The sequence below is a fragment of the Carassius carassius genome, chromosome 31 (genome assembly GCF_963082965.1).
Source record: "Carassius carassius chromosome 31, fCarCar2.1, whole genome shotgun sequence".
NCBI lineage: Eukaryota > Metazoa > Chordata > Actinopteri > Cypriniformes > Cyprinidae > Carassius > Carassius carassius.
This window is the reverse complement of record NC_081785.1, coordinates 7,898,426-7,924,128: the sequence shown is the minus strand read 5'-3', so window position 1 is coordinate 7,924,128 and position 25,703 is coordinate 7,898,426. Positions and strand designations below refer to the sequence as shown.

Sequence of the window (25,703 nt, the reverse complement as noted above, 5' to 3'; positions counted from 1 at the left end):
CTACTGTTTCATGGTGCCACCAAAGAACTGTAAGGCTACATGTTATGTAATGTTTTTTGTTGTTGTTGTTGTTTTTCTTAATTGCCAGAGGCAATACAATGAATTGCTTTGAAGTACCACATGTATACCATGGTTTTTAAACATGGTACTCATACAATACCATGGTACAGTATGTATAAAATACCTTGGTACTATTTAAAATTCATGGTACAACTCGCTCAGGTTTTTCTCCTCAACAACATCTTTACCTTTAAGCTATGAAAGTGAAGTGTCACTTATTAACTTGGGACATTGTTTGTTTGTTTTTATAAAGCACATTTAAAACAACCCAAAGGTTGACCAAAGTGCTGTACAGAAACATTAGAAACAATACATTTAATAGAAATCAGCAAAGTAAAATACACACTGTCAAATTGAATATGGTAATCATTCAATGACAATTACCATAGTTTTACTATCTTGTAACATCACCCTTAGTAGTTTTTCATAACAACGTCTTCATCTTTTTGTTCTAATATTCATGAATAGGTAAAAAATAATTTGCAATACTATTGCACTTATTTAAGGTAGCACCATGTGAATACCATGAGATACTGTACGTATATCAAAGTATCATCTGATTATGTGTTCCCACTAAAGCCTCTCTCTCAAACATAGAAACACACAAACATACAATAAATGGTGAAGAAAATACAGAATTACAAGCAAACAAAGCTACAATTCTCAACAATTAACCAATTATCTCACCTCATCAGTAGTTTTCACACTCACCTCCTCATTTTGGCAGTACTGGTTATATATCACAATACTGAAAGTGTTCAGTGCTCCAGTAAAACTCTGCCCTCAGCCTCAATCTAATAATTAGTTACATTAAAATTTGTAACAGGTTTTATGTAATATGTTTGGCTGAAATAATCATCATCTCTGGAGGTGGAACCGTGTGCTAAGGAATTAAGGCCAAGTGCAGACAGAACAGGGCAGCCCTGTTCATCCCTTCCTCGGTCTCTATTCTGTGTGTGCTTGTTATGTGCTTGTAAATTTGTGTTTCTATGAGAGCACGCGTGGGAAGGATTTAAGTGGGTGTTCTGACTCAGCTCTGAAAGAATACGATTCGGCAGAAAATGAGTCCGACCACCCACCTGCCGGTTTTTACCCAATATTTTTACACATACACACAAATACAAACAGACACAAACTCAGTATGTCAAAAATGTTTAAGGCAAAATGTTAAGCACTTAAGAGTGCTATCTCAGGTTTAGCCAGTTTTGAAGCCAAATAATTTCCCACTGGAATCAGTTAAGTTTAAAATTAGAACAATTTGAACTCTCGGTTAAAACATGTCCCTCTATGACAAACATGGAAAACATAAGGAGAAAAAGAGCAGATGAATAATGTCAGCTGTTTGTAACCAACAGCTACTGCACAGTTGACATATCTTCTTAAATAAAACAACATTCAGGACATGGAAAGATGGGGGAAAATAGACGGCATGCAGAAACAGATAGCGAGGAATGTGCTAACACAAGAAAATAAAAAGAGTAGAGGTGCGAAGAATAAACGTAAGAGAAGCAGACACATTTTGGGGTCTTTTATGAAAAGCAGGAGTGACTGTAGACTATTTTTAGCCCAAAACCTTTGGCCCTCCTTATCCACACGTGTGTCCTGAATAACAACAAGGCATTCAGAGACTTTGTCCTCACCAGCCGGATGCCACTGTGATAACCTTCAAGCTTACACCAACTGAGAATAATTATTATGAGGAAAATTATGTTTAATAATGTACTGAAACACAGAGCCATTTCCATGTTAAACATGTCAGTATTAAAGGGATCATATGACGTTGCTGAAAAGAGAACATTATTTTGTGTATTTGGTGTAATGCAATGAGTTTATGTGGTTTAAGGTTCAAATATTTTACACATACTGTACATTATTGTTGCTCATCTATGCCATGCCTTTCTGAAAGGCGATGATTTTTACAAAGCTCATCGTTCTGAAAAGCGAGGTGTACACTGATTGGCCAGCTAACCAGTGAAGTGACATTCAGCCAAGTATGGTGACCCATACTCAGAATTTGTGCTCTGCATTTAACCCATCCGAAGTGCACACACACAGAGCAGTGAACACACACACACACTGTGAACACACACCCGGAAGCAGTGGGCAGCCATTTATGCTGCGGCGCCCGGGGAGCAGTTGGGGGTTCGATGCCTTGCTCAAGGGCATCTAAGTCATGGTATTGAAGGTGGAGTGCGTTGTGATTGGCCAAATACCTCAGCGTGTGACGGAAATTTTACGCCCCTTAATCATGCCATGTGTCCCCGCTCGATGAGACAAAACCAATAAAACCCTTTACAAACGAGGCATTTGTTGCATCCAGTGGGGACATAATTACGGATTATAATGACTTATACTGTCTTTTTACGTGTTGCGTATCACGCCACGTAAACATAAAACCATGTCTGCATTTGCGATCTGAGAAATGACAAACAACAAGCTCTACTCTACACTGCTCAAAACTCACGTATAAATCGTCAGTGGCAAATCCTTTACATTTGGAAACGTACTTACAGACCGTGAGTCAGAAGCGCCAGACTGTCCTTGCAAAGTTGGAATTGCCCCTCTTAACTTTTATAAAGAATATCTCTTTGTATTTGAGACTTTAGTCTTTGCAACTTTACAGATCTTTTTTATGCACCAAAAGCTTGTAACACTCCAAAGAGAAGGAAAAAATTAATAGCAATATATGACCCCTTTAATAAATGATAGTTATAGACCAAAGACTTTGACCACTCACTGTAACAGCAAAATAACGTCTTATTACTTTTATCCAGTGCTTGTTGAAAAGAAGGGAGACTGGATGAAATGAATACAAATGACCTGCTCTCTATTAGGCTGTTCTGGGTGTGTTTAATAAGCCACAAAACTGTGTCATTAAACACTATGACCATCCTCTGGCCTTGAGACAAATTCTGTGCACTAGACACATTTAGCAAAGCCACACAGTGTGTAGCAGCCGCATAAAAGTATACAAATTAACAAGCCATAAAGAAATGAAATATTTTTGTGATATTCTTGGTACTCCTGCAGTAACTATCATGAGCCAAATGTAATGAGTCAGTCACTTGTGGGAGGGCTTGTCGAACTATAGGAAACCCAAGGGGGTCGCAAAGGAATAATCAGAAAAGTTTGAAATAAAATAGATACAAAACAAAATGGATACAATAGAGAAAGAGAGAGAGACAGAGAGAGAGAGAGAGAGAGAGAGAGAGAGAAAGGAGAATCTTGCACTTATTTTAATCCACACGTAACATGATTTCAAGTCATCGATAAATTGTAAAGAACTTTTACATGAGATTAATTTGTTGTGTATCCAAAAAAGAATTACATGCCGAGATATAGCTGTATTCTTTATTATTACAACATGTATCAGCATGTTTTTGGACACACAGCAAATACATTTCAAGTATTAAGTTTACTCTACTTGGAAGAATTTACAAACAAAATAAAATAGAACCAGGGACAGTAGAAAAGTTTACAATAAAATGAAATTTTATCAAATAAAATAAAGAATCCCTCACAAGGGGACCATCATATCTGAGACACTGCTTTCAAAAATAAGATTTTCATGAAAACATTATCTTATAATGTCCTGGCCAAATTGCCGTCACTGACGGCCTTATCTATCATGTTCTCCTAATAATCCCCATCCACTTGATTGGCTCTATCCCTCTCTCTCCTCTCCAACTCCTCTAACTAGTGTGTGGTGAGCGCACCATTGTCCTGTGGCTGCCGTCACATCCTCCAAGTGGATGCTGCACACTGGTGGTGGTTAAGGAGAGACCTACCCCACCCCCCCCAACATGATTGCGAAGTGCTTTGGGTATACAGCAATACACAATAAAGTACTATGTAAATGCATCATTCATTCATTCAACATAATCTTAAATATTTTCTATGGCAAAAAATGGGCACATTAAACTTTGACTTGTGTTAGCCACAGTAAAGCACATCTGCTGTTTCTCAACAAAGGTGTCAGAGACACTGATGCAAAAAGTCCAGAACAGGCTGGCAGTTACCGGATGCTCTAGGAGCTGAAATCGATAGAGAAGGGAAAGGTAAGATGATGAGATTTCCTGAGGTTACTAACGAATCCTCATCACAGAACAAGAAGTTTCAATGCAGACAGACAGGGCTTGGGGGACATTTACATTACTGGGGATTTCAGGCTGTGGAAACTGGAAGAAAGTGAAGGTCTGTAAGTGTGGAGAAACTTTAGAGAACAATCAATTGAAGGAATAAGCGTCCCCTCACCGCCTTCTTCCTCTGTCAGTTTCTTTTTCCATTTCTCTTGTTCTCCCCAGCTCTCTCTCTGGAGGCTCGGTGTGTGATGTATGGGGCAGTGCTCTTTGCAATGCTGTGAGAGGTACCCTCAAATAAACCAAACCGATAATGAAACACTCTGCTCTAGTTTCCTCTCCTATAAGACACCACCTGCAAGCTGTCTCTGTCAATGCAGGTTCACACGATTGGGATTCATGTTCTAAATGGCATCCTCTCTATTATGGTAGCAGACGAAGAAATATAAAAAACAAGATTTAAAATACGGCACAGTGAAAGTGGAAAAGTCACACATGTCTGCAGAACATGAGCCTGTTTACACCTTCTGCAGACAAATTCCAGTGGCCTGAAAGAGCTTTGACTATAAAGACAAAAAAACGACCAATTAAAAAACAACTAGAGACAAAGCTAAACAACATATGCAATGTGGTTAGTATAGAAGACAAAAGAGCCATTCGAGAAAGAAAAAAAACTGCACCATTAATGCAACTCATAAGATCTACACATCATGTGTGCAGTTGAAGTTTACAGTATCCAAGGACTGTTGGATCAATGCATCGTCTTTGCATTAAATGTCATGTTCTGTCTGAGTAGACTGAAGGATTGCTTCTACCTGTATTTTATTAGTTTATTTAATTTAAGCATGTGCCCATACAATGCTGTGAACAATTGAGTACACTCCATGAAAAGTAGCATTTCCACCATTTATCTAATGCCATTTGGAATGTATTTTTTTTATCATCTATATGCTCCAAATATACTCACATAAAATTTGTATGGTTATGCTTTCAATTTTATTAATGGTAAACCATATGCCAAAGGGTATACATTTATTATTTAAGCATCACTTCAATGCCCATATAGATACAAACTAATAATTATTATAGTATATTTATAAATGTAAAAAGAAATTAAGTTAAATGTCAATTTATTCATAAATAAATATCAAAATATTTGATAAATCATAATTCATTTATTTATTCTGAATGGACTTTTATGCTTTTAATGGTTTCAAATGGTGTAGTTATGACTTCTACTAGCACGGGCTAACAAAGTCAAGCAAACTAGCAAAACACTGACTAAATGGTTTGGACTAGAGACAAAAATCCACTGGCACACTGAAACCGGACTAGCAGAGCACTACTTCAACTACTTTGCATTAGTTATGTTTCAAAACAACATCTGAGCTGATGTTGACCTTCATCTTTGCTTTAAAATAATTTGAAACTTTCATTACCTTACGTTAAAAGGTGTACTGAGATATCAGCACTGAAAATAATTAATCCAAACCCCAGTCAGCAGTGCAATAATCTGCTAATGGCTCTCCACACTCAAGAGCAGAGTGTCATTTCATCTCCTGCCTGACAACTCAGCTTTTCTTCATGTTGTACAGCCAACACAGGAAGAGGTGATCACAGGAGGAATCTCACAATGACACATAAAGGAAACAGCAGAGAGAGAGAGAAAAAGAAATATGAGGTTAAGAATTTCAAGTTTAAAGAAAAAGTTGAGAAGATGGAAAGTCAGACTGTTCCAGAAGAAGGGATAAAAGACTATAGGAATAAGAAAAGAGAGTGGAGAGATGGATCAAAGTAAAAGGAAGGAAATGATGTAAAACAAAGATAATGGATACAGACTAGAAATGTCAATGTGATTGCATTTTGCTTTATATCGTATTCACTTTGTCTTTAATGCCTTAAAATACAATAAAAACCACTGAACAGTCAGAGCTTGGTATACGGTCCATGAGCTCTGGTAGGGATGTCCATGAAGTTTTGTTTAAACCTGTATCTTGCCTGATCCCATTCCAGTAGTTTCATCCTCCCAATAGATCCACAGTATAATATTCTCTGTACTTTCCAATAAAAGCATTCATAAAAGGCCATAAATAGAATATATATATATATATATATAATTGGACAAAATGAATTTTTTTTACAGATTTTTGATACTTAAAATTGGTATAGACTATACTAGATTAGACAATGTCCAAGGAATGTATGAATTAATAAAATGTTTATATTAATAAATATCAAATGTAAATGTCAATCCAGAACAGAACAGAATAGCATAGAAAATAATAGAATAGATGTTTCAGTGCCTCAAGGAATGCATACATTAATAAAATGTATTCACTGAATGCTATGTAAGTCACTTTAAAAAGATTTTAAAAGTAACGTCAGTGCAGCAGCCATTTGTAGGACCGAATTTGAACATGGTGTCTTTGCCCGAAAACTTTTCATCAGTTATCACAAGGTGATAAATGCCCACTTTTGCTCTGCAGAGACCTAAGTCTCCATGCTTTGGCCCTGCTCACGCTGTCTTACTGCATGCTAAACATAAGACAGCGTCATATATATTCAATCACATCTTTGATATTAAAGATGTCATAGAACGTAAAAATAAAAAAAATTACATCACAGTTACTTTGCTGAGTAACTAATTACTTTTACAATGTAGTAACTCAATTACTAACTCAATTACTTTTTGGAAGAAGTAATTTGTAACTGTAACTAATTACTTTTTTAAAGATCTTTGATCTAAGTACAGTTATGTAAGTCTAGAGTGTTTACACTGCTCTAAACTTTGAAGAGCAACACTCCAATCCGCAAACAAACAGATGATAAATAAAAAGAGGGTGATTATGATACAGCGTGTACAAGGAGAAAGGTTTGTATTTTAAGCTTGCACATTCTTATTTTTTATTAATGTAATTCTATTAAGCAAAACTTTCATATTACTTCAAAGATTTTAGGGTGAAGAGGATTTATTTGTACTATTAGTATTATAATTCTATAGAAGATCAGTGTTTTCAAATAACTGCAGTTCACTAAATACATAAGCTAGTTTCAGGTATGTCTGAGACTATGTGCAATAGCTCTGTCTTGCTCTTACAGTTGCTAAATGTAAGCAGACTTGTACAGGTGCTCACCTCTGCCAAAACACGTAACTGACTACAACACTAAACACAGAATTACAGTTTATCACTTTTGTTGCTTCTTCACTCAGCATGTAGAGACACACAGGAATAACTGATTTCTCTTAAGATGCCACACATTTCTTTTAATATTTCTGTGTTGTAATATTCAAGAGAAGTGTTATCATCGCTGAAGAAATGGCAGATGTAAATCCTCAGACACCTGTGAACCCTGTGCAGAGCTTGGAGTCCAAGACAGTGGGCATCATCCTTATTATTCTTCTCTGACTGCACTATAGCCATTAAATTAGCACAAAATTACCTATGAAAAGCACACTTTCTTTCACCCGCTGTCTCTCACAAGCATCTTTCTTTCTTTCTCCTGCTCTCTCCAACAAATACAGACACACGTGCAACAAGCGCGCTTAGAAACTTGTTAGTGCTGACTTTATCAGTAAAACAGTTTTGCAGATGAAAAGATACATGACATTTCTCAATAATGCCACTGTTTTTGAAGAAGGTTCACTTACAGATTTACTATTATTTTGAGATGGTAGCTGCCGAAACATTAACATGCAATAGTCACACATGCTTTATCTCTCTCTGTCTTTCATTTCTGCATTAGTCTGCATAAAGTTCCATGAATAATGATTTATTTTTGATTGCTGTTTTGGGGTTTTGCTGATATTACATCAAATTAGTCATTTTGGACCAGTTGCCTCACAGGACGGATGAAAGTGCCCAGTGGGCTATAGTTTACCCACTGCTGCTTTAAATTGAAGAATAAAATGTCATATTTCTTCTGTGTTGGATCAGCATATAATACCTTATGTAAAATATTCTAAAGATGCTGAAGCAAGACCGGTTGAGAACGTCAGAGGCTCGTGATCTCAGCAAGCAGATAACAGTTTACTAGCCCAAGTGATGGCAGAGAGATCAGATGGAGAGTGCAGAATAAAAAAACACGAATTAAGAGAATGAAAGGAGGGAGGTAGGTTGTGCAGGTGAGACTTTCATTTCATATAAGAGCTTTAATATGTGAGAAATAGGATTAAATGTCTCTTTGGAGGTGAAAAGAAAGAAAGGAAGGGAGGGATGTACAATGGGCTGATCAGCCTAATTCATGTGTTCAAGATGGGCTTGCCAGCGACGTTGCAAGGTATGCCTCATTTTCAAAATACTGGAAAAAAAAGTATGTTATATAACAATTCTGTTTTAAAACATTAGGAAATGAGAACATCATATGCAGCATAAACTAGAAAAGCCCTCAGAGACTTCTTGAGCGTATGCAAAGAACAAATCTTATTTATATGATTTCTTTGGATGAATAAATTGCTTTGGTGCATTAAAAATGAACCAATCTGCTTTAAGTCGCTCCCTGTTGTAGTTAACCTACAGGTCACCTTTTCAAACACTTCACAAGATATATGTGATTGACTAGTCCTAATTGCCTGTTGGGGGAAGATTTATACACGCTAAATGACACCTTAGGGACCAATTTAGCTCAGATGTAGAAAGACCCCTCCAAGGAATTACTTACATGTATGTGTGACTGTGTGTACAAAATATCATATATTTATATTATTGAATCTCTGTTCATGTTTTAATTACAGAGTAAGTCCATCCATAAAAAGCAATGCTTAATTGAAACCATATTTCGAGGTAGACGTTTACAGACAATTAACAAAAAATTACTTAAATATAATATTAATGAATAAAAATAATACATAATTAAAATAAATAATACTTATAAATATAGTAATTATAAATAAATAAAATATGTTAATAAGTAAACAAATTAATAAATATATATTACTTGAAATTAATATACACAAAATAAATATAAAAGTTTTACATACAGCTCCAATAATGTGTTTGTTTTGCCACTCTTTCATTAAAAGGTAGATTCGTTTTATGTTCAAGACATGAAGAAACATCACCAAACCTTATTTTTGGTCATATCAATAGATGAAGTTAATCTGTATCCCATTTCAAATAGAAATACATCACATTATGGACATAAACACATGCTGACTTTATGAACATCTACTCAAGACATCAAAAACACGGTATAGCTCTAGCTATACCGTGTTAAATGATTTGCAGTTTGATTCAAGCTGCCATTAATCTAGTCAAATAAACAAATGTCTATTAGCCTCCTGAGGGTTACAACAACAGACGAGACTTAATTGACTGACATGCCCATCTGATTGTCTCTCTGTTAAGAAGCAAAGACTCATGTATGGATATTGAAGTCTTCTGGCTGGCAGACTCTCTTGTCAATATGACACGGACCGCTTCCCACTGACAGCACTATTAGAGCACTCACGGACATCTACACTAATTAGTATTCAATGCACACAACACAAAACAATTCAATACAAACAAACACATAGATCAGTATTATCAATAAAACAGGTGTACACACACTTTCGTTAAGAATAAGGGCAAGCAATGCTGTATCATTGATATGGATTTCTTTTAAACCTGTTCTTTAAAGTGATTACATGCCAGGGATTTGTTTTTTGTCTTCTGATTCCCGCATTAATGGTGTATATTATGAAACCATAATTTGCACCATGCTCTTTTTTACCATACTTTGACTTAATATTAGAAAAATTTTCCAGACCACCATAAACCATACAAATAAAGTGAAACTAAAAAAATTATCCTGCTTAAAATTCACACCTCTACATTGGTCATTATGCTAGATGGGTGTGACTGGTTGTCACGGTTGGTAAACCGTGATCTCTGGGTTTTTGCACTTTGTGGTGAAGTCTGTGTGTTTCGCGTCGGCACTGATTAGTTTGTGGGCGTCTCCGTTAATTGTCATCAGCAGCAGCTGTCACTCATTACACACTCCCTATATATTGGCTTGTCTCACGTCTTGTGTTTGTGAGAACGTTGTTTAATGTCGCTTCCTCTGTCTGTTGGCTTCAGTGTTGGATGTCCGTGTTTTCCCCGGAACCTCATCCACTCTCCGCACTTTCACTCAGCAACAAAGACTTACCTTCGGCTCTATTCCCCGCAGTTCCTATGCCATCCTCTCCTGCTGCCTCACCGTCATCACCCGGATTCCTCATCACCTTACCTCATCTTGGATTGTCGTCTTCTCAGCATCGTCTTTGTACTCCTGTTTGTTTATTTACTTTTATTAAATTGTTCAACTCGCTATTGTTTCCAGTCCTTCATTCACCCAGTCGCCACAGAACGATCTCACCCACCATGGAAGCAGCGAGCACCAACACCCTCACTGACTTTATGCACCACAGTGTGAAACGCATAGATCAGCAGCAGGAGAGTATCTCGAACACCGGACGCACTGTCCAAGCGCTGGTGGCACAGGTGTCCGAGCTCACCCAGCAGATCCATCAGCTCACCTATCCCACTGCGCCCATCGCACCGCCTGCGCCGCTCGTCCCCCAGGAGACCCCCAGGATCATTTCCGGCCAGAGCCGTGACTTCCGGCGCCAGAAAACTATTCCGGTGAGCCAGCTTTTTGCAGAACTTTTTTGAATAAATATTCTATGCACTTCGCCTTGCAGCCCTGCACCTTCGCCACCGAAGAATCCAAAGTGGCATTTACGCTCACGCTACTGTTGGGCAAGGCCGTCCTATGGGGGGACGGCGGTGTGGGAAAATCAACATCCGTGTTGCGCCTCGTTCCACACCCTCTCGGAGGAGATGAGGAGGGTATTTGATCGAGCCGCGGCCGGCAGGGAGGCCGCTCACCAGCTCTCTGACCTTCTTCAAGGTACATCTTCAGTCACGGACTACTCCATCGAATTCCGTACCCTGGCGGCAGAGCTCGGCTGTCCCGGAGGGAGAGGGAGCTGCGGAGGTCCCAAGGACTATGTTTATACTGTGGAGGCTCGGAACACAACATCTCCTCATGCCCGGTAAAAGAGTCAGCCCGGTAGTAAACTTGAGGCTACTATCGGGTGGGATCTCCGCTGGGAAGTCCTCATCAACATCATCGACCCTCCTTCCGGTGAAACTGTGGTGGAAGAATCACTCTCACGACTGTCACGCCCTTCTGGACTCCGGAACCGAAGGTAACTTCATCGATTCATTCCTCGCACATCACCTGAGCATTCCTGTCCTGCCTGTGTCTCTCCCCATCCAGGTCACCGCACTCAACGGCCAGGAACTGCCTCACGTCACACACCACACAGAACCCATCACACTACTCACTTCTGGCAATCATCGCGAAACTATATCCTTTTTTCTCATGGACTCCCCTGTTGCTCCCATTGTGTTAGGTCACCCCTGGTTAACTAAACATAATCCACGAGTGGAGTGGGGTTCCAACACAGTCACATTGTGGAGTGAAAGTTGTCTTGAGTCTTGTCTGGTTTCTGCTTGTCCTGTTGTCCCTGTTTCTGTCTTTCAGAAGGAGAACATGGTATTGCCAAACGTGCCCGCAGAGTATCTGGACCTGAAGGAAGTGTTCAGTAAGTCCCGTGCTGCTTCTCTTCCTCCGCATCGTCCCTACGACTGTGCCATAGATTTAGTGCCAGGTAAGTCTCCGCCTAAGGGCAAGTTATACCCTCTTTCTATTCCTGAGAGGGAGGCCATGGAGAAATACATTTCTGATTCCTTAGCATCTGGGTTCATCCGTCCTTCCTCTTCTCCAGCGGGGGCGGGATTCTTTTTTGTGGGTAAGAAGGATGGTTCTCTGCGACCTTGCATTGATTCACCGAGAGCTGAATAACATCACGATAAAGAACACCTATCCATTACCACTCATGTCTTCAGCTTTCGAGAGGTTGCAGGGAGCATCTGTATTCACAAAATTGGATTTACGTAATGCTTATCATTTGGTCCGCATCAGGAAGGGGGATGAATGGAAAACCACCTTTAATACCCCCAGGGGGCACTTTGAATACTTGGTGATGCCGTTCGGGCTCTCCAACTCGCCAGGGGTTTTCCAAGCACTCGTTAATGACATATTGAGAGATATGGTGGATCAGTTTATATATGTTTACCTGGATGACATACTGATTTTTTCTTCATCTGTCCAGGAACACGTTCAACACGTCAGACGAGTGCTCCAGACTTGAGAATGGGCTTTTTGTCAAGGCGGAGAAATGCGTATTCCATGCACAGTCTGTCCCCTTCCTAGGGTATATCGTCTCATCCGAGGGAATACGTATGGACCCTGACAAGATTAAGGCTGTGATAGATTGGCCATCTCCAGATTCCCGTAAGGCCCTACAGCGGTTTCTGGGGTTCGCCAATTTCTATCGCGTTTCATTCGCAATTTCAGCCAACTAGCCTCACCTCTGACAGCCTTGACCTCTCCCAGTACTCCGTTCAGGTGGTCGGACGCAGCTGAGGCTGCGTTCACTTACCTCAAGAGTCGCTTCGTTTCGGCTCCCATCCTTGTGGCCCCTGATCCCACACGGCAGTTCGTGGTGGAGGTCGACGCGTCAGAGGTGGGGGTAGGAGCAGTGTTGTCCCAACGTGCCGTTTCGGACGATAAGGTACATCCTTGCGCGTTTTTTTCTCATCGATTATCTCCTGCTGAACGTAATTTTGACATTGGTAACAGAGAGTTGTTGGCCGTCAAATTAGCGTTAGAGGAGTGGCGTCACTGGCTGGAAGGCTCAGGGGTACCTTTCATTGTTTGGACCTATCATAAGAATTTAGAGTACATTAGAACTGCCAAAAGACTCAATTCCAGGCAGGCTTGGTGGGCACTTTTTTCGGTCGTTTTGAGTTTACTTTATCATACCGCCCAGGTTCCAAAAACATCAAACCCAATTCTTTATCACGTCTTTTTGATCCCTCCGCCCGCCCGGTGACTCCCGAGTGTATTTTACCTGAGAAATTAGTGGTCTCAGCACATGTATCGGAGGTCGAGTCGAAGGTCAAGACGGCCTTACAAGGGGTAACGCCTCCATCCGGTTGTCCACCGAACGGTTTATTTGTGCCGGAGTTAAGGTCCGAGGTCGTCCAGTGGGGTCATTGTTCTAATGTGGCTTGTCACCCAGGGATAAGTCGAACTAATGGGTTGGTTAAACAACGATTCTGGTGGCCACGTATGGCTTGTGACGTCCGCGATTTTGTTTTGGCTTGCTCAGTTTGCGCCAGTGGTAAGTCATCTAACTGGCCTCCTGATGGGCTTCTTCAACCGCTGTCTGTCCCTTCGAGACCCTGGTCCCACATCGCTCTAGATTTTGTTATTGCCCTCCCGCCCTCTAATGGCATGACGGTCGTTTTGACTGTAGTGGACCGATTCTCGAAGGCAGCACATTTCATTCCCTTGCCCAAATTACCGACAGCCAAGGAGACAGCGGTCACTGTCCTAGATCACGTCTTTCGGCTTCATGGCCTCCCGGTAGACGTGGTTTCTGACAGGGGATCTCAATTTATATCCAAATTTTGGAAAGAGTTTTGTAAATTGCTAGGAGCGTCAGTTAGCTTGTCTTCGGGTTATCATCCCCAAAGTAACGGACAATCTGAGCGAGCCAACCAAGATTTAGAGAGGACGCTGCGATGTTTGGTCTCCAAGAATCCTTCTTCCTGGAGTCAACAACTCTCTATGGTGGAGTACGCCCACAATTCGTTGCCAGTGTCAGCTACGGGCCTTTCTCCGTTTCAGTGTAGTTTAGGTTACCAGCCACCAGTCTTTCCCAGTCTGGAAACTGAAGTCACGGTACCCTCCGCTCACGCGTTTGTCCAGAGGTGCCACTGCACCTGGACCAGAGCCCACAAAACTCTGCTCCGGATGAGGGAGCGCACTAAGGGTAAGGACGATCGCCACCGGTCAAAGCCTCCTGTTTACGTCGTGGGTCAAAAGGTGTGGCTTTCTACTAAACATTCCTAACATTCCTCTGCGTTCCGTTTCTAATAAATTAGCTCCCAAATTGATTGGTCTGTTTACTATCACCAAAATCATTAGTCCGGTGACAGTCCGCCTCAAACTACCTCCAGCGTACAGGAGAATACACCCCGCCTTTCATGTGTCCAAAATTAAACCTGTGTTTTATGCACGTATTAATCCACCTACTCCGGTTCCCCCGCCGCCGCGTCTCGTAGATGGGTAAACGACTTATTCGGTAAATCGTATTCTGGACTCGAGACGGAGGGGACGAGGATTCCAGTACCTGGTGGACTGGGAAGGTTACGGTCTGGAGGAGAGGAGTTGGGTGCCTGCTAGGGACATATTGGATCACTCCCTAATTGATGACTACAATCAGCAGGTAGGCCCTTCTGGGAACTCCAAGAGGAGTTCTTAGAGGGGGGGGGGGTATTGTCACGGTTGGTAAACCGTGATCTCTGGGTTTTTGCACTTTGTGGTGAAGTCTGTGTGTTTCGTGTCGGCACTGATTTGTTTGTGGGCGTCTCCGTTAATTGTCATCAGCAGCAGCTGTCACTCATTACACACTCCCTATATATTGGCTTGTCTCACGTCTTGTGTTTGTGAGAACGTTGTTTAATGTCACTTCCTCTGTCTGTTGGCTTCAGTGTTGTATGCGTTTGGATGTCCGTGTTTTCCCCGGAACCTCATTCACTCTCCGCACTTTCACACAGCAACAAAGACTTACCTTCGGCTCTATTCCCTGCAGTTCCTCTGCCATCCTCTCCTGCTGCCTTCTCAACGTCATCACCCGGATTCCTCATCACCTCACCGCCATCTTGGATTGTCGTCTTCTCAGCATCGTCTTTGTACTCCTGTTTGTTTATTTACTTTTATTAAATTGTTCAACTCGCTATTGTTTCCAGTCCTTCATTCACCCAGTCGTTACACTGGTAGACCCTTAAAAGCCCCAAACCAATCACTGTACAAACCCTTTGAGACACTCTCCAAGACTCATCATCCTGGAGTCTGACTTTCCGGTAGTTTTTATCTTCAAATAACTTAGTCAACTCCTACAGAACTCATCAAGAGCCTCCATTGTCTATCACATCCGAATGCTTGTTCAGCAACAAAGCCAATGCAAGTAACCGTTTGCCGCTAGTTAGATGTGTGTCTAAATTTGGGCCCCTTTGTCAGGTAATTTTTTAATTCTCTGATGATTCTCATTAGGTTGTTATTAATTGATCCTAAATACTGCCATTCTTTGTTCTTCTCACTCTTTCTCTCCTTAATTTCCTTCATTCTGTATATATGTGTTTTGATTCGTCTAGTTATATGTAAGCTGTAGTTTCATTTATTAAATCCATTATATTCACAATCAATTGCCTCTGTTTTGACAATTCCAAGTCACTGAATGTTGATCTTGCTACATGCTAAGTCAATGCTAGAACTGTATGAAGTAGGTAAGTTATTCTTTTTTGGAGAGAATTTATAAATTATTATACCGTCGGTAAACGAAGAAATTAAATCATTGTAATATTTATTCTGCTACAGTTAATATATGCACCCCGCCTATAAAAATAAACTGTTCTGCAGAGAGGCTCAAAAAAGGAGAAAAAATAGCCTATTACTTCTAAAGTTTTTTTAGTGTGTAAAATAACATTAGAAGTGATCCTCAGAGAACATTATAAAACAATAAAAATGCAGTGCATGACCCCTTTACACTAAATACTAAGACATTAAGACATTTTTTTAACTTGAGATTTTAAACTTATTTTTGGATTATTTTAGCACAAATGCTAACTTCCCAAATTCTTGAAGTAGCCTATACATAGAGTCTCAATTTCATTTTCATTAAGACGGCTTAAGCACTAAATCCACAAGAAACTCTTAAGCTGATAATTCATGACAGGCATCTTTCACCTCACTGCAACTGGCTGCCCACCAACGATTTTCCCCTCTCAAATTGCACATTTCCCAAATTATTGATGAACTCACCACTTGCTCCACTCTGCTGTCAATCCCGTAATGCCCCTCAAGTCTGCTGCTTGGCTCCCCTAGCGAAAAAAATGAAAGCCTCACTTATGCTCTACCCTCTCCTCTTCAGAAGACAAGTATGGATAGTCAGAGAAGCAGCTTCACGTTAATTGAATAAACAAAACATAATTTTCAAACCCTGCTTTCTAGACTTCCAGATAGAAATTTGTGGAAAGATGTATTTCTTTGTATCTTTATTTCTTTGTAGAAAGAAGAAAAAAATAACAGGTACTCAACAGGGATGTACAAAACTACATATTTTCTCAATCATCTAGTCAGGCTGGTTGTCTGAATTGCTAACAGGAATGTATTCAAAAACTATTAAAAAAACAGCAAAGACTTAAACCACAGAATGTTCTATAATTCAACAGAGTAACTAAAAGATATATGTAACCTTGGGTAAACTTGGTTTAATTAAAACTTAATTATTGCTAGTGGGATTAATCCATGTGCATTTTGATTGTGAACATTCAAGGTTGAGAGAGTTACTGTCTTTATTTTTAAGAGCATTCATCTGCATTTATAATCTTTGGTATGCAAATATGGTTAAGCAAAATCATTTGTTTTGATTGGCTTGTAAAACATTCAAGGTTGAGAGAGTTACTGGTATTCTGATTGTGGGATTAAGATTCATTTAAAAGAGAACTGTTGAAGGATTGAGAGAGAAGCGGACACAAGTTTGTTTTTTTTCCATGGTTGTTGGAGTCTTTAAATTGCTCTTTTGATTCTTGTTGTTCGTCCTCCTGATCCTCTTTCACTTAAAAAAATCAGCAGCGATGTTTCAGGTTTGCTGGATGGCTCTTTGCACTTCATCAGCTAAGTTTGTGTTGCCTTGCCTTTGTCAGGATGATGAATCTCATATGTCACCAGGCTTATCTTGCAAACAACCGTGTAGGGTCCTTGCCACTTCATCAGCAGTTTGTTCATTGAGGTAGGGAGCATTAACAGTACCTTTTTTCAGGTTGCAACTCTTGGGTTCTGGCGTGCTGGTCATACCATTTCTTTTGTGCTTTTTGGGTCTGTCGGAGGTCCTCTCGGGTTATCTCCCTGTAGCACCCCAGGCGGTCACTCATCTCAAGTATGTACTAGACAGTGCCCTTCTCAGACTTCATCGCCTCAGATGAAGGGGCTTCCAAGCTTTTTCGCAGGAGATTCAGTGGTCCTTGGACCCGCCATTCATACAGGAGCTTGAATGGAGAAAAGCCTGTTGATGCTTGTGGTACCTCCCTTTAGGCAAACAGCAACAATGGTAGCCACTTGTCCCAGTCCCTTCTAGCGCATGCATTGATAACATGAAGCAAAAGTGCGTGCATGCATTGTGATACTTCCCAAAATGAGGGCAAACCACAGCAGACTGGATAAGGAGGAGAAGAATTGTTGAACAAAGTTGTTATTATGGTTGAACTACTGATGTCACATGGACTATTTTATTGAGGTCCTTAGTACGTTTCTGGACCTTGATCTTCATAGTACCCATGCTGTCTATGAATAAAAGAGCTCTCAAAATACATAAAAAATATCTTAATTTGTGTTTCGAAGATGAACGAAGGTCTTATGGGTTTGGAACGACTTGAGGGTGAGTAATTAATGACAGAATTTTCATATGTATATTGTACATTCGTATATATATATACAATGTAGTATACTACTACAGTATATGATTCCACCAAATCAGCTTACCTTTGTAAAATGGCACAGCTTAAATATCTGTATTTAAATATCTATATTTTACCCTTTGTGACAACTGTGAGGGGGGTGATATTTTTTATAACTCATCTGTTTAAATTATATTAAGCCTTCAAATTGAGTGACTTGAGTATCAGGTGGATTGCTGCTGCTGTCACTGCCGTGGAGCTAGGTGGGCGTGGTTTCAGCAACCCGCTCCCGCCTTTTTGCCCATTTTCGATTATCCGGGAGTGACACTCTGTGAAATGTTGCCAAGCCTCTGCCCACATTTGGCTTCAAAAATGCTTCACAGTACTTACCTTAGTTACCTTTGATATAGTTTAAATTAAGGCTTAGTTTATATTACTAATACCAGAGGTCTGTAATAATATATAAAATTGTGCTCAACCCTAACAGAACTTAAAAGGTGTAACTCTTAAGAGGTCAGGGGGAGCTACAAATATATAGGCTAAATCTATAATCTTTTATTGCACAAAATCTTGGATGTAACAGATTATGGATTATGCAAAATAACAGGAACATCGCTTACAGCAGACAATTTGAAGACTGACAGTTATCGTCTTAAAATTTACTGAAAGTGGTCGACTTATTGGAAAGTGGTGCTGTAATGGTTGTAGTGCCAGGGCTTTAAAGTTAATTAAAATAAAACATAGGATGCAACATTTCAGACAGAGTTAACTGTTGTTAGTGATTCACTGCAACTGGCACAACACTCTGTGAAAAGTTGCATCTCTACAGTCATTCCCTTAAAATAAGTCTTGCAATCTACTAGTCTGCTGTATAACTTGACGGCTGTATAAGGTCATATTTAATTAATGTTTCTTTCTGTTCAAAAAGTCCTAAAAGAAATGAGTAACAGCTTCCACAAAAATTAGGCAGTACAACGGTTTTTAACATTGATGATAATAAGAAATTTTTATCACCAAATCCACATAAAATAATGATTTTTGAAGTATTATGTGACACTGAAGACTCAAGTAATGACTGCTACCCAGCTTTACCATCACAGGAATACATTGTTTTAAAACAGTTTTTTTTTTTTTTAAGTTGTAATAATGTTTCACAATATTACTATTTTCTACTGTATTTCTGGTCAAATAAATACAGCCTGAAGGACGCCTTTCAAAAACATAAAAAATCTTACCAAACCCAAATTTTTGAATGGTCATGTACATGTATTTTTTAATGCATAAATGCTCAGGAAGTGCACATGAGTGTGTAAAACAAATGCACACACGCAGTTCAAAAAGCATCAAAGACCTACAACAGTCAAAAGAACATGATGTTAACTTAAGTGTGATAACGAGAAGATGGCACATCCGTTTATGTGTCAGTCACGCAACATGGTTTTGAGTCTAAAAATTCATCCAAGAGACAATTCCTCATTTCCATCTCATTCCCCACTACAACTCCCACTAACAGCACATATGTTACCACTGTCAAAACCATACTGACGTAACAGCCGGAAGACAGGCGTACGTAGAGCGTTAAGCACACGATGAGTCATAATAGTCTGTCACCGATGGCAACTCCACTAAGGGTCACGGACCACCAATGAAGGATGTGCATTCCTCAAATCAAGAAGAAGGGATTAGGAAAGACAATCCATTCAACACTCGATTAAGTCAATCCTGTTTTCTCAAACTGTATGGAGGCTCGCATAAAAAAAGAGCTGTTCTGTGCAGAGTTTGGTCAAGATACTGTAGTAGCCATTCAACATTGGGTGTACAGCATGATAAAAAAGAGGCATGCTGGTCTGAATATGAATTATGCATGAGAAGAAGTCAGAAGTGGAGATGGTCATGTTGGAACAGATTGGTGTCTCCATCAGCTAAAATAGATTTTTATATTCACCAGCAGCAGTTTATGTGACTGGGCATTTTCAAAACGGTGTGACAACTAGAAAGTCAAGGGATCCTTCAGAAGAGAACTGCCTTTTTCTGAGCTTTCTTTAATGTGAGAAATATATGCTGCCTCGGGCTATAAACAATAACTTAGGAGCACCACAATATGTATATGAGTGTGTGTTCATGTTTATGAGCCTATACATTTGCCTGGGTGTGTGTCTCAATATTTCTTTAGCTATGGGTGTGCTTGTCAATTGTTTTGCCCATGGAAAATGAAGAAATATTTCATTTTAACCCTGCGAAAGCCCTTGACAGCCATTATACAGCATACACACATATTCCTGCAAAATGAGTGAAATGACTTAGAACAGACTCTGTACTTAATATTGCATGTTCCTTGTTCCTTTTTTAGACAATAAAAAAGACAATAAGAAAGTAAGAAATGTCTTTATTGTCACCTAATTTAATGCATGCTTGCTGAATAAATGTAATTTCTTTAAAAAAAATCTCTCCTGTCATTAACTTTTTATTGGTAATATACTATACATAATGATATACTACTTCTACTAATAATATCAATAATACAGAAAGTAAAATATGTGGTCAGAACAACCACAGAATGTTTACATTTGGAGGAACTAATTTATTTTCAACTATTTACCTTCTACTTCAAAAGCTGCACTAATGGTTGGTCAACGTGCAACATACAAGTCAGTGTTTTATTTTAATTTTCACAGTTACACTTTAATTAAAATGCAGTGTGAAGACAGCAGCTTTGCATGTAGAACTGTGTTGCTAAGAAGCTGAAGGATGCATCTGAGGAATATGTGACTTATCTCTTTCTCCAGCACCTATTGACACTGTAGCAGACACCAGGAACACTGCTTGAATCTGTCTCTCCCTCACTATAAGAACCAAGCAGGACAGTTCAAGAATATACAGGTGTATGCTACAAAACACAAAGTGAGGTAAAACTACCATAATCTACAAGATCGTTATTTCATTACACTAGGGTCACCATATGAGCCATTTTCCCAGGACGCGTCCTTGCCAGGATTTCTATATTGCCTAAAACATCCAAAGTAGTTTGACCAATAACATGCAGGTATGGTACATAATCAACCAATCGTGGCGTGTGAGAAGGTGAGATTTACAGAGAATGATCAAAGCAATGCAAATACATGTACATGTTAGGTGTTTGTTCATTCATTCGACTTGAAGCATCACTGCGCACCAATCATTGTATGACACCAAAGTACCAAGAGAGTAATTTTAATGCATAAGGAGCCACCTGCTCTGCTCTCTATAGCTCTTATGAATGTCATACAATGATCGATCTGCACAGCACAAACAGCCAAAATCTGGATATTTTAGGCAATATAAAAATTCTGGCAAGGACGCATCCTGGGAAAATGGCTCATATGGTAACCCTAATTACACCATTGTGTCCCACAAGGCTCAAGTTTAGGTCCTGTGACTTTTACTACTTTATAATGTTGATGGGTCATGTTGTGCACAATATTCCGCACAGATTTAATGGTATTCACATTTAAAATGTGGTTTGAAAGTTGATTTTTAATCTGGAAAAAAAATATCTTGCTTGATAATATGCTACACTTCCAACAGTGAGTAGAAAACTAATGAGAATTTATCATCAACTAAGGAATTGATCAAGTAGACTACTGAGAATTACACTCCTACAGCTCTAAATGTCTTACAGTTGGAGTTTATTGGCATGCATGCAAGAGCAGCTTCAACTTTTTCATTATTACTGGTGGACACTCTTCACTTCACAGAGAGTGCACTTTATGATTTAACATTTCCAAGCCAATTTTTCCACCAAATTCCTCATTATACAGAATTTCTCTATTTTTCCAAAGGAATACAAACTCAGGGTTGAGCAACAAAGCCTAAAAATTTCCTCTGCTAATACTGAATTGGATCAAATGTATACACTATTCTGCTATCATAACACAACACACATACAGTATATTATAATATCTCAAATGTAATTTGAAAAAAAAAATTTTTTAACTAGGTAAGTGTTCTATTTTTATTGTTCTATTTATCTTTTTTTTTTTTTATGGAGCCCATGGCAACCTCATAAATAAATAATGAGAAAATAATTTTAGAAAGTGGTTTACATGCTCCTTAAAAAGTAGCCTTGTTCCTGACTGTCTTTGATTATATATATATATATATATATATATATATATATATATACACACACACACACACACACACACAAATAAATAAATAAATAAAATAAGTAGAATCCATTGTATAATGCATCAAGTAAAGCACATAATCTAAGATTTTCAAGAACTATTTACAATGCTTAATATTTACAATGCTTTTGGGCAACAGACTGTAATTCTATGATGATTCGTACAGCCATTTTTACAATCCACTTAGGGTTGCAATGCTTTTGGCAAAAGTGGCCCTGTTCTGCCTAAGGTCCTTCATAAATCAGTTCAGCTCTTTGCGATCTGTTAGAAAAGCCTGTGATAAGAGACTGGCCAGTAGTTATTAGTTCTGAATTGGGTGAGTTAATGTCTTGTGAGGGAACGAGAAGAGCCACAGTATCTCTGACTGCAGAGCACCTATCCTTCCTGCAACTTCACAGCACAGCAGACCTAATAGGACTGAAGTAGCATGGAGGAAATGTGAAAATCAACTGAAGGGGGAAGGAAATGAATTGAAAGAAGGAAAAATAAATAGAGTCTTTCAAGGAGATTCTGTGACCTCGTATAGATAAATGATTCACTGTCTCCAAACTATATCTGATTGTCATGTTCTGACAACATATTTCAGCCACACCTGAGGGAGCAGATTTAAATGTATCATGCTCAAGAGAGAAGGGAGGGCAAGCTGGTACAGGACAGAATAAATACTAGTTGTGATCGCACAGGTGTTTGGGTCGCAAGTCTTTGCTGTATCAGAGGGTTGGATCAAGGTTTGGCTGGTTAACATGTTGTTTGTCCCTGCTGGTAGATTTCTTAATTACACCATCTGGCAGCAGAATGCACCTTTCTGCAAATGCATCTTTCTCTAAATATTTATTTTGAGTTTCACTGAAACTAAGCATTTGAATTGATTAATAAAAACATTTAAATGAGAGATACTACTTCCCATTTAAGAGAATAAATATACAAATGTATAAAAACTGTTTCATCACAGTGTTGATTAATTTGATATCGCTGGGCAAAAATCATCACAAATACATCATAAATATTTAATAGATTGCCCAGTCCTAATGTCGGCATAAAAAACTAGAATTATGAATTAATCACAGAGAAGCACTCAGATACCTGATTCATCATCAGAGCTCATTTAAGCAGGCTACTAATTAATGATACAAGGACTGACCATAATTGAAACTGTAATTTGCCACACAAGTCTTTAAATATGTGATAATGGCTTTGTGAAAAATTAATGTTCCTTTTTTGAGTCTCCATAGGGTGAGTGGTAACATTAGTGCCTCTCAGCCACAATAACAGACTTTAGTTTCCAATCAGCAATACAAATGAATTTGACTCAAGCAGTGATGAGCAAATTACCAATCATCAGAAGGATGGAGAGTATGAAAGGTCAAATAAGTTTTGATGTCCACCTCTCCTTTTTCAAAACATGCATTTTTCCATTCCTGTTGCTTCTCAAGAAAATGCCCTACAGAGGGACTCACAGTAACAAGGAAAATTGTCACAAAGGCAAAAGCTTAAATGTAACATGCTATTTAATAGCAGATTTCCATTGTGACAACTTACCCCATATAGCCACAAAAGGGCTATGTTTGGTAAACAAACTATTTCTTCTTTTTTTAAATGGTTGAAAAGTTTAATAGCTTTTTGTAGATAAGATCTCAAGATTTGTGTCCATACAGAAACTGACTTTCCAAAATAAACTAAAAAGTGTAACAAATAGCCCCATTACTTTCTCAAAACAAAGCGTACACTACTGGTTCTGTCAAAAGGGCAATACCATTCACAAAGTAACCAATCAAATAATTATTCAAAAGTCCTACCTTCCTATAAACCAGCATGTTTGGCGAGTCGTCCGTCTCTCCATTGGTGTTTGGATGGAGGCTGTTGTTCTTCGCCATAGTACACTCAAAAACTAACCAAAATTCTGCAAAACAGCTACTCCAGTGAATATATACACCTGATAGGGAGAAACAAGGCACATACAAACACAAATAAAGTAATACAATAATAATAATGCTTAAAGCACTGAAACATGTGATATGTTACTGGATTGAAATCAAAGTATTTATGATGCTATAACACTGCAGAACTGATCAGATGGCAATATCTTTGTGATAATAATAATTTCAACTATGTTTTACCAACGGTGTTTGAGTGAAAACAAAAATGCATGGCTAACATTTGGATTACATTCATATTTGGCTATCTAAATCAATTATCCGCTGGTGGTTGAGGATTTTCCTCTCAAGGTTAAAAGCAACAGATTATTAAGTAAACGCTGAAAATCTGATGACAACAGATCACATATCAGACACACTTCTCAGTTTTGTAATATCGGTGGGACAACCAATTAAATGCAAACACTGTTCTACCTCGCGCTGCACCCTTATGTCATGCATGCGAAGGTTTATGATGTGTCAAGCGAGATTCGCTGTCTTATCTTGCTTCAACCCGCGAGAAACGGGAGCAGGAAGCAAATTTTCGTATAACCAAAAATGCTCAGCCTTGCACGGACACCCTATCCTTTCAGAACCACAGACAGCTCCTCGGGCGAAACTGCAGCCCTTGCAGGGGTCCTTAGAGACCTGGCATCACCAACAAAATGCACAACACTATCATAAAGCATGACTTCTGTTCACTCTCACCTCAAACACGCCCCGTCTCCCCCTGATATATGGACCCGCGATGCCAGAGTGGATCAAGCTCGTGCAGTTCGTCAGCTGTCAGACGTATCTTTCGTTGGAAATATTAATGATCCTTTGCCTGATGCTTGACGCGTTATCTCGCGCAGGGATTCTGCTGAAGGACGGAGCACGCGCCAGAAACAAGGGCACGCGCATCCAACCTTGAACCAATCCTGGAGCCTACACAAAAGAGGAGAAGGGAGTGCTTTCTTTGAGAGATTTAGCATTTTTGTTTTGTAAATAGTTTCATAATATTTTAAAGGTGTCACTCAATAATAATAATAATACTAATAATAATAATGCATAAAAAATTTAATTGCTTAATTATATTTTTTTCTTAATTAAAATATACATTTATTATATTTAATATAATTTTTTAATAATATAAAATATTAAATAATTTAACTTCTATTTTATTCAAATATAAAATTAAATTATTACATTATTATTATTTTACATATATTATTTTACATCTTACTTAAAATGTGTATTTTAAAGGTCTCAAACCTGAAATGTATGCATGTTTTCTATTTATTCTATACTTACTCCCTAAAAAAAATTGCACAGTTGGGTGCAGTTTCGGACATCTACAACAGAAAGGTTAAAGTCACCATTAACCACTTGTGCTACTACCCTTTAATTGCATTTTAACAGTCTAACACACACTGCAAAATTGATTTGGGGGCAAATTAAGAAAACCTAAAACAGATGTGGCAGAAATGGCAAAACAATATTGGATTTATATTACATTGTACATCTATTATATAATTAACCTACATTGTTGCAACAATAAAATATAGTAGCCTATATTTTATTTCATTCAGTAACCCAAATAATAATAAATAAATAAATAAATAAATAATCACTCTACGTATGTCTGCCAGGCACCAAATTTTAGGATCTTATAACTGGAAATTACCTACAGTGCTTTTAGCTCTGAGGTCATCTAGTGTACTTCTAAAAGTTGTCAAAATATGCCAAATCAGACTACACGACAATACAAACATTCAAAATAAAATATCAATGTATCTGTCCATCATATAAAAAACGTTTCCAAATTACCTGTTTCAAACTCAGTGTATCCTAGTACGTAAACAGCGTGCAAGCAATGAGCCGCTCCGCCCTGTGACCCTGTTTGGCGTCAGTGGTCCAATCACTAAACGCAGAAGGCGGGATAAACCA

General features: G+C 38.8%; 1 protein-coding gene across 3 annotated transcripts in view; it reads right to left on the bottom strand.

Moving 5' to 3' along the window:
• LOC132111448 (regulator of G-protein signaling 7) overlaps positions 1 to 24,694 on the bottom strand; it is a 47,983-nt gene extending 23,289 nt beyond the window's left edge. The window contains exons 1-2 of one of the 3 annotated variants that reach the window (XM_059518744.1): positions 24,483 to 24,694; positions 23,658 to 23,794 (exon numbers count right to left, since the gene is read on the bottom strand). In XM_059518744.1, coding sequence (XP_059374727.1) covers positions 23,658 to 23,735 — 78 coding nt within the window. In that variant the 5' untranslated portion in view covers positions 23,736 to 23,794; positions 24,483 to 24,694. Of the gene's footprint in view, positions 1 to 23,657; positions 23,795 to 24,209; positions 24,417 to 24,482 lie in introns of those variants that run through there. The other 2 variants (XM_059518746.1, XM_059518745.1) reach the window with 2 other exon arrangements.
• Between the last annotated feature and the right edge of the window lie 1,009 nt (positions 24,695 to 25,703).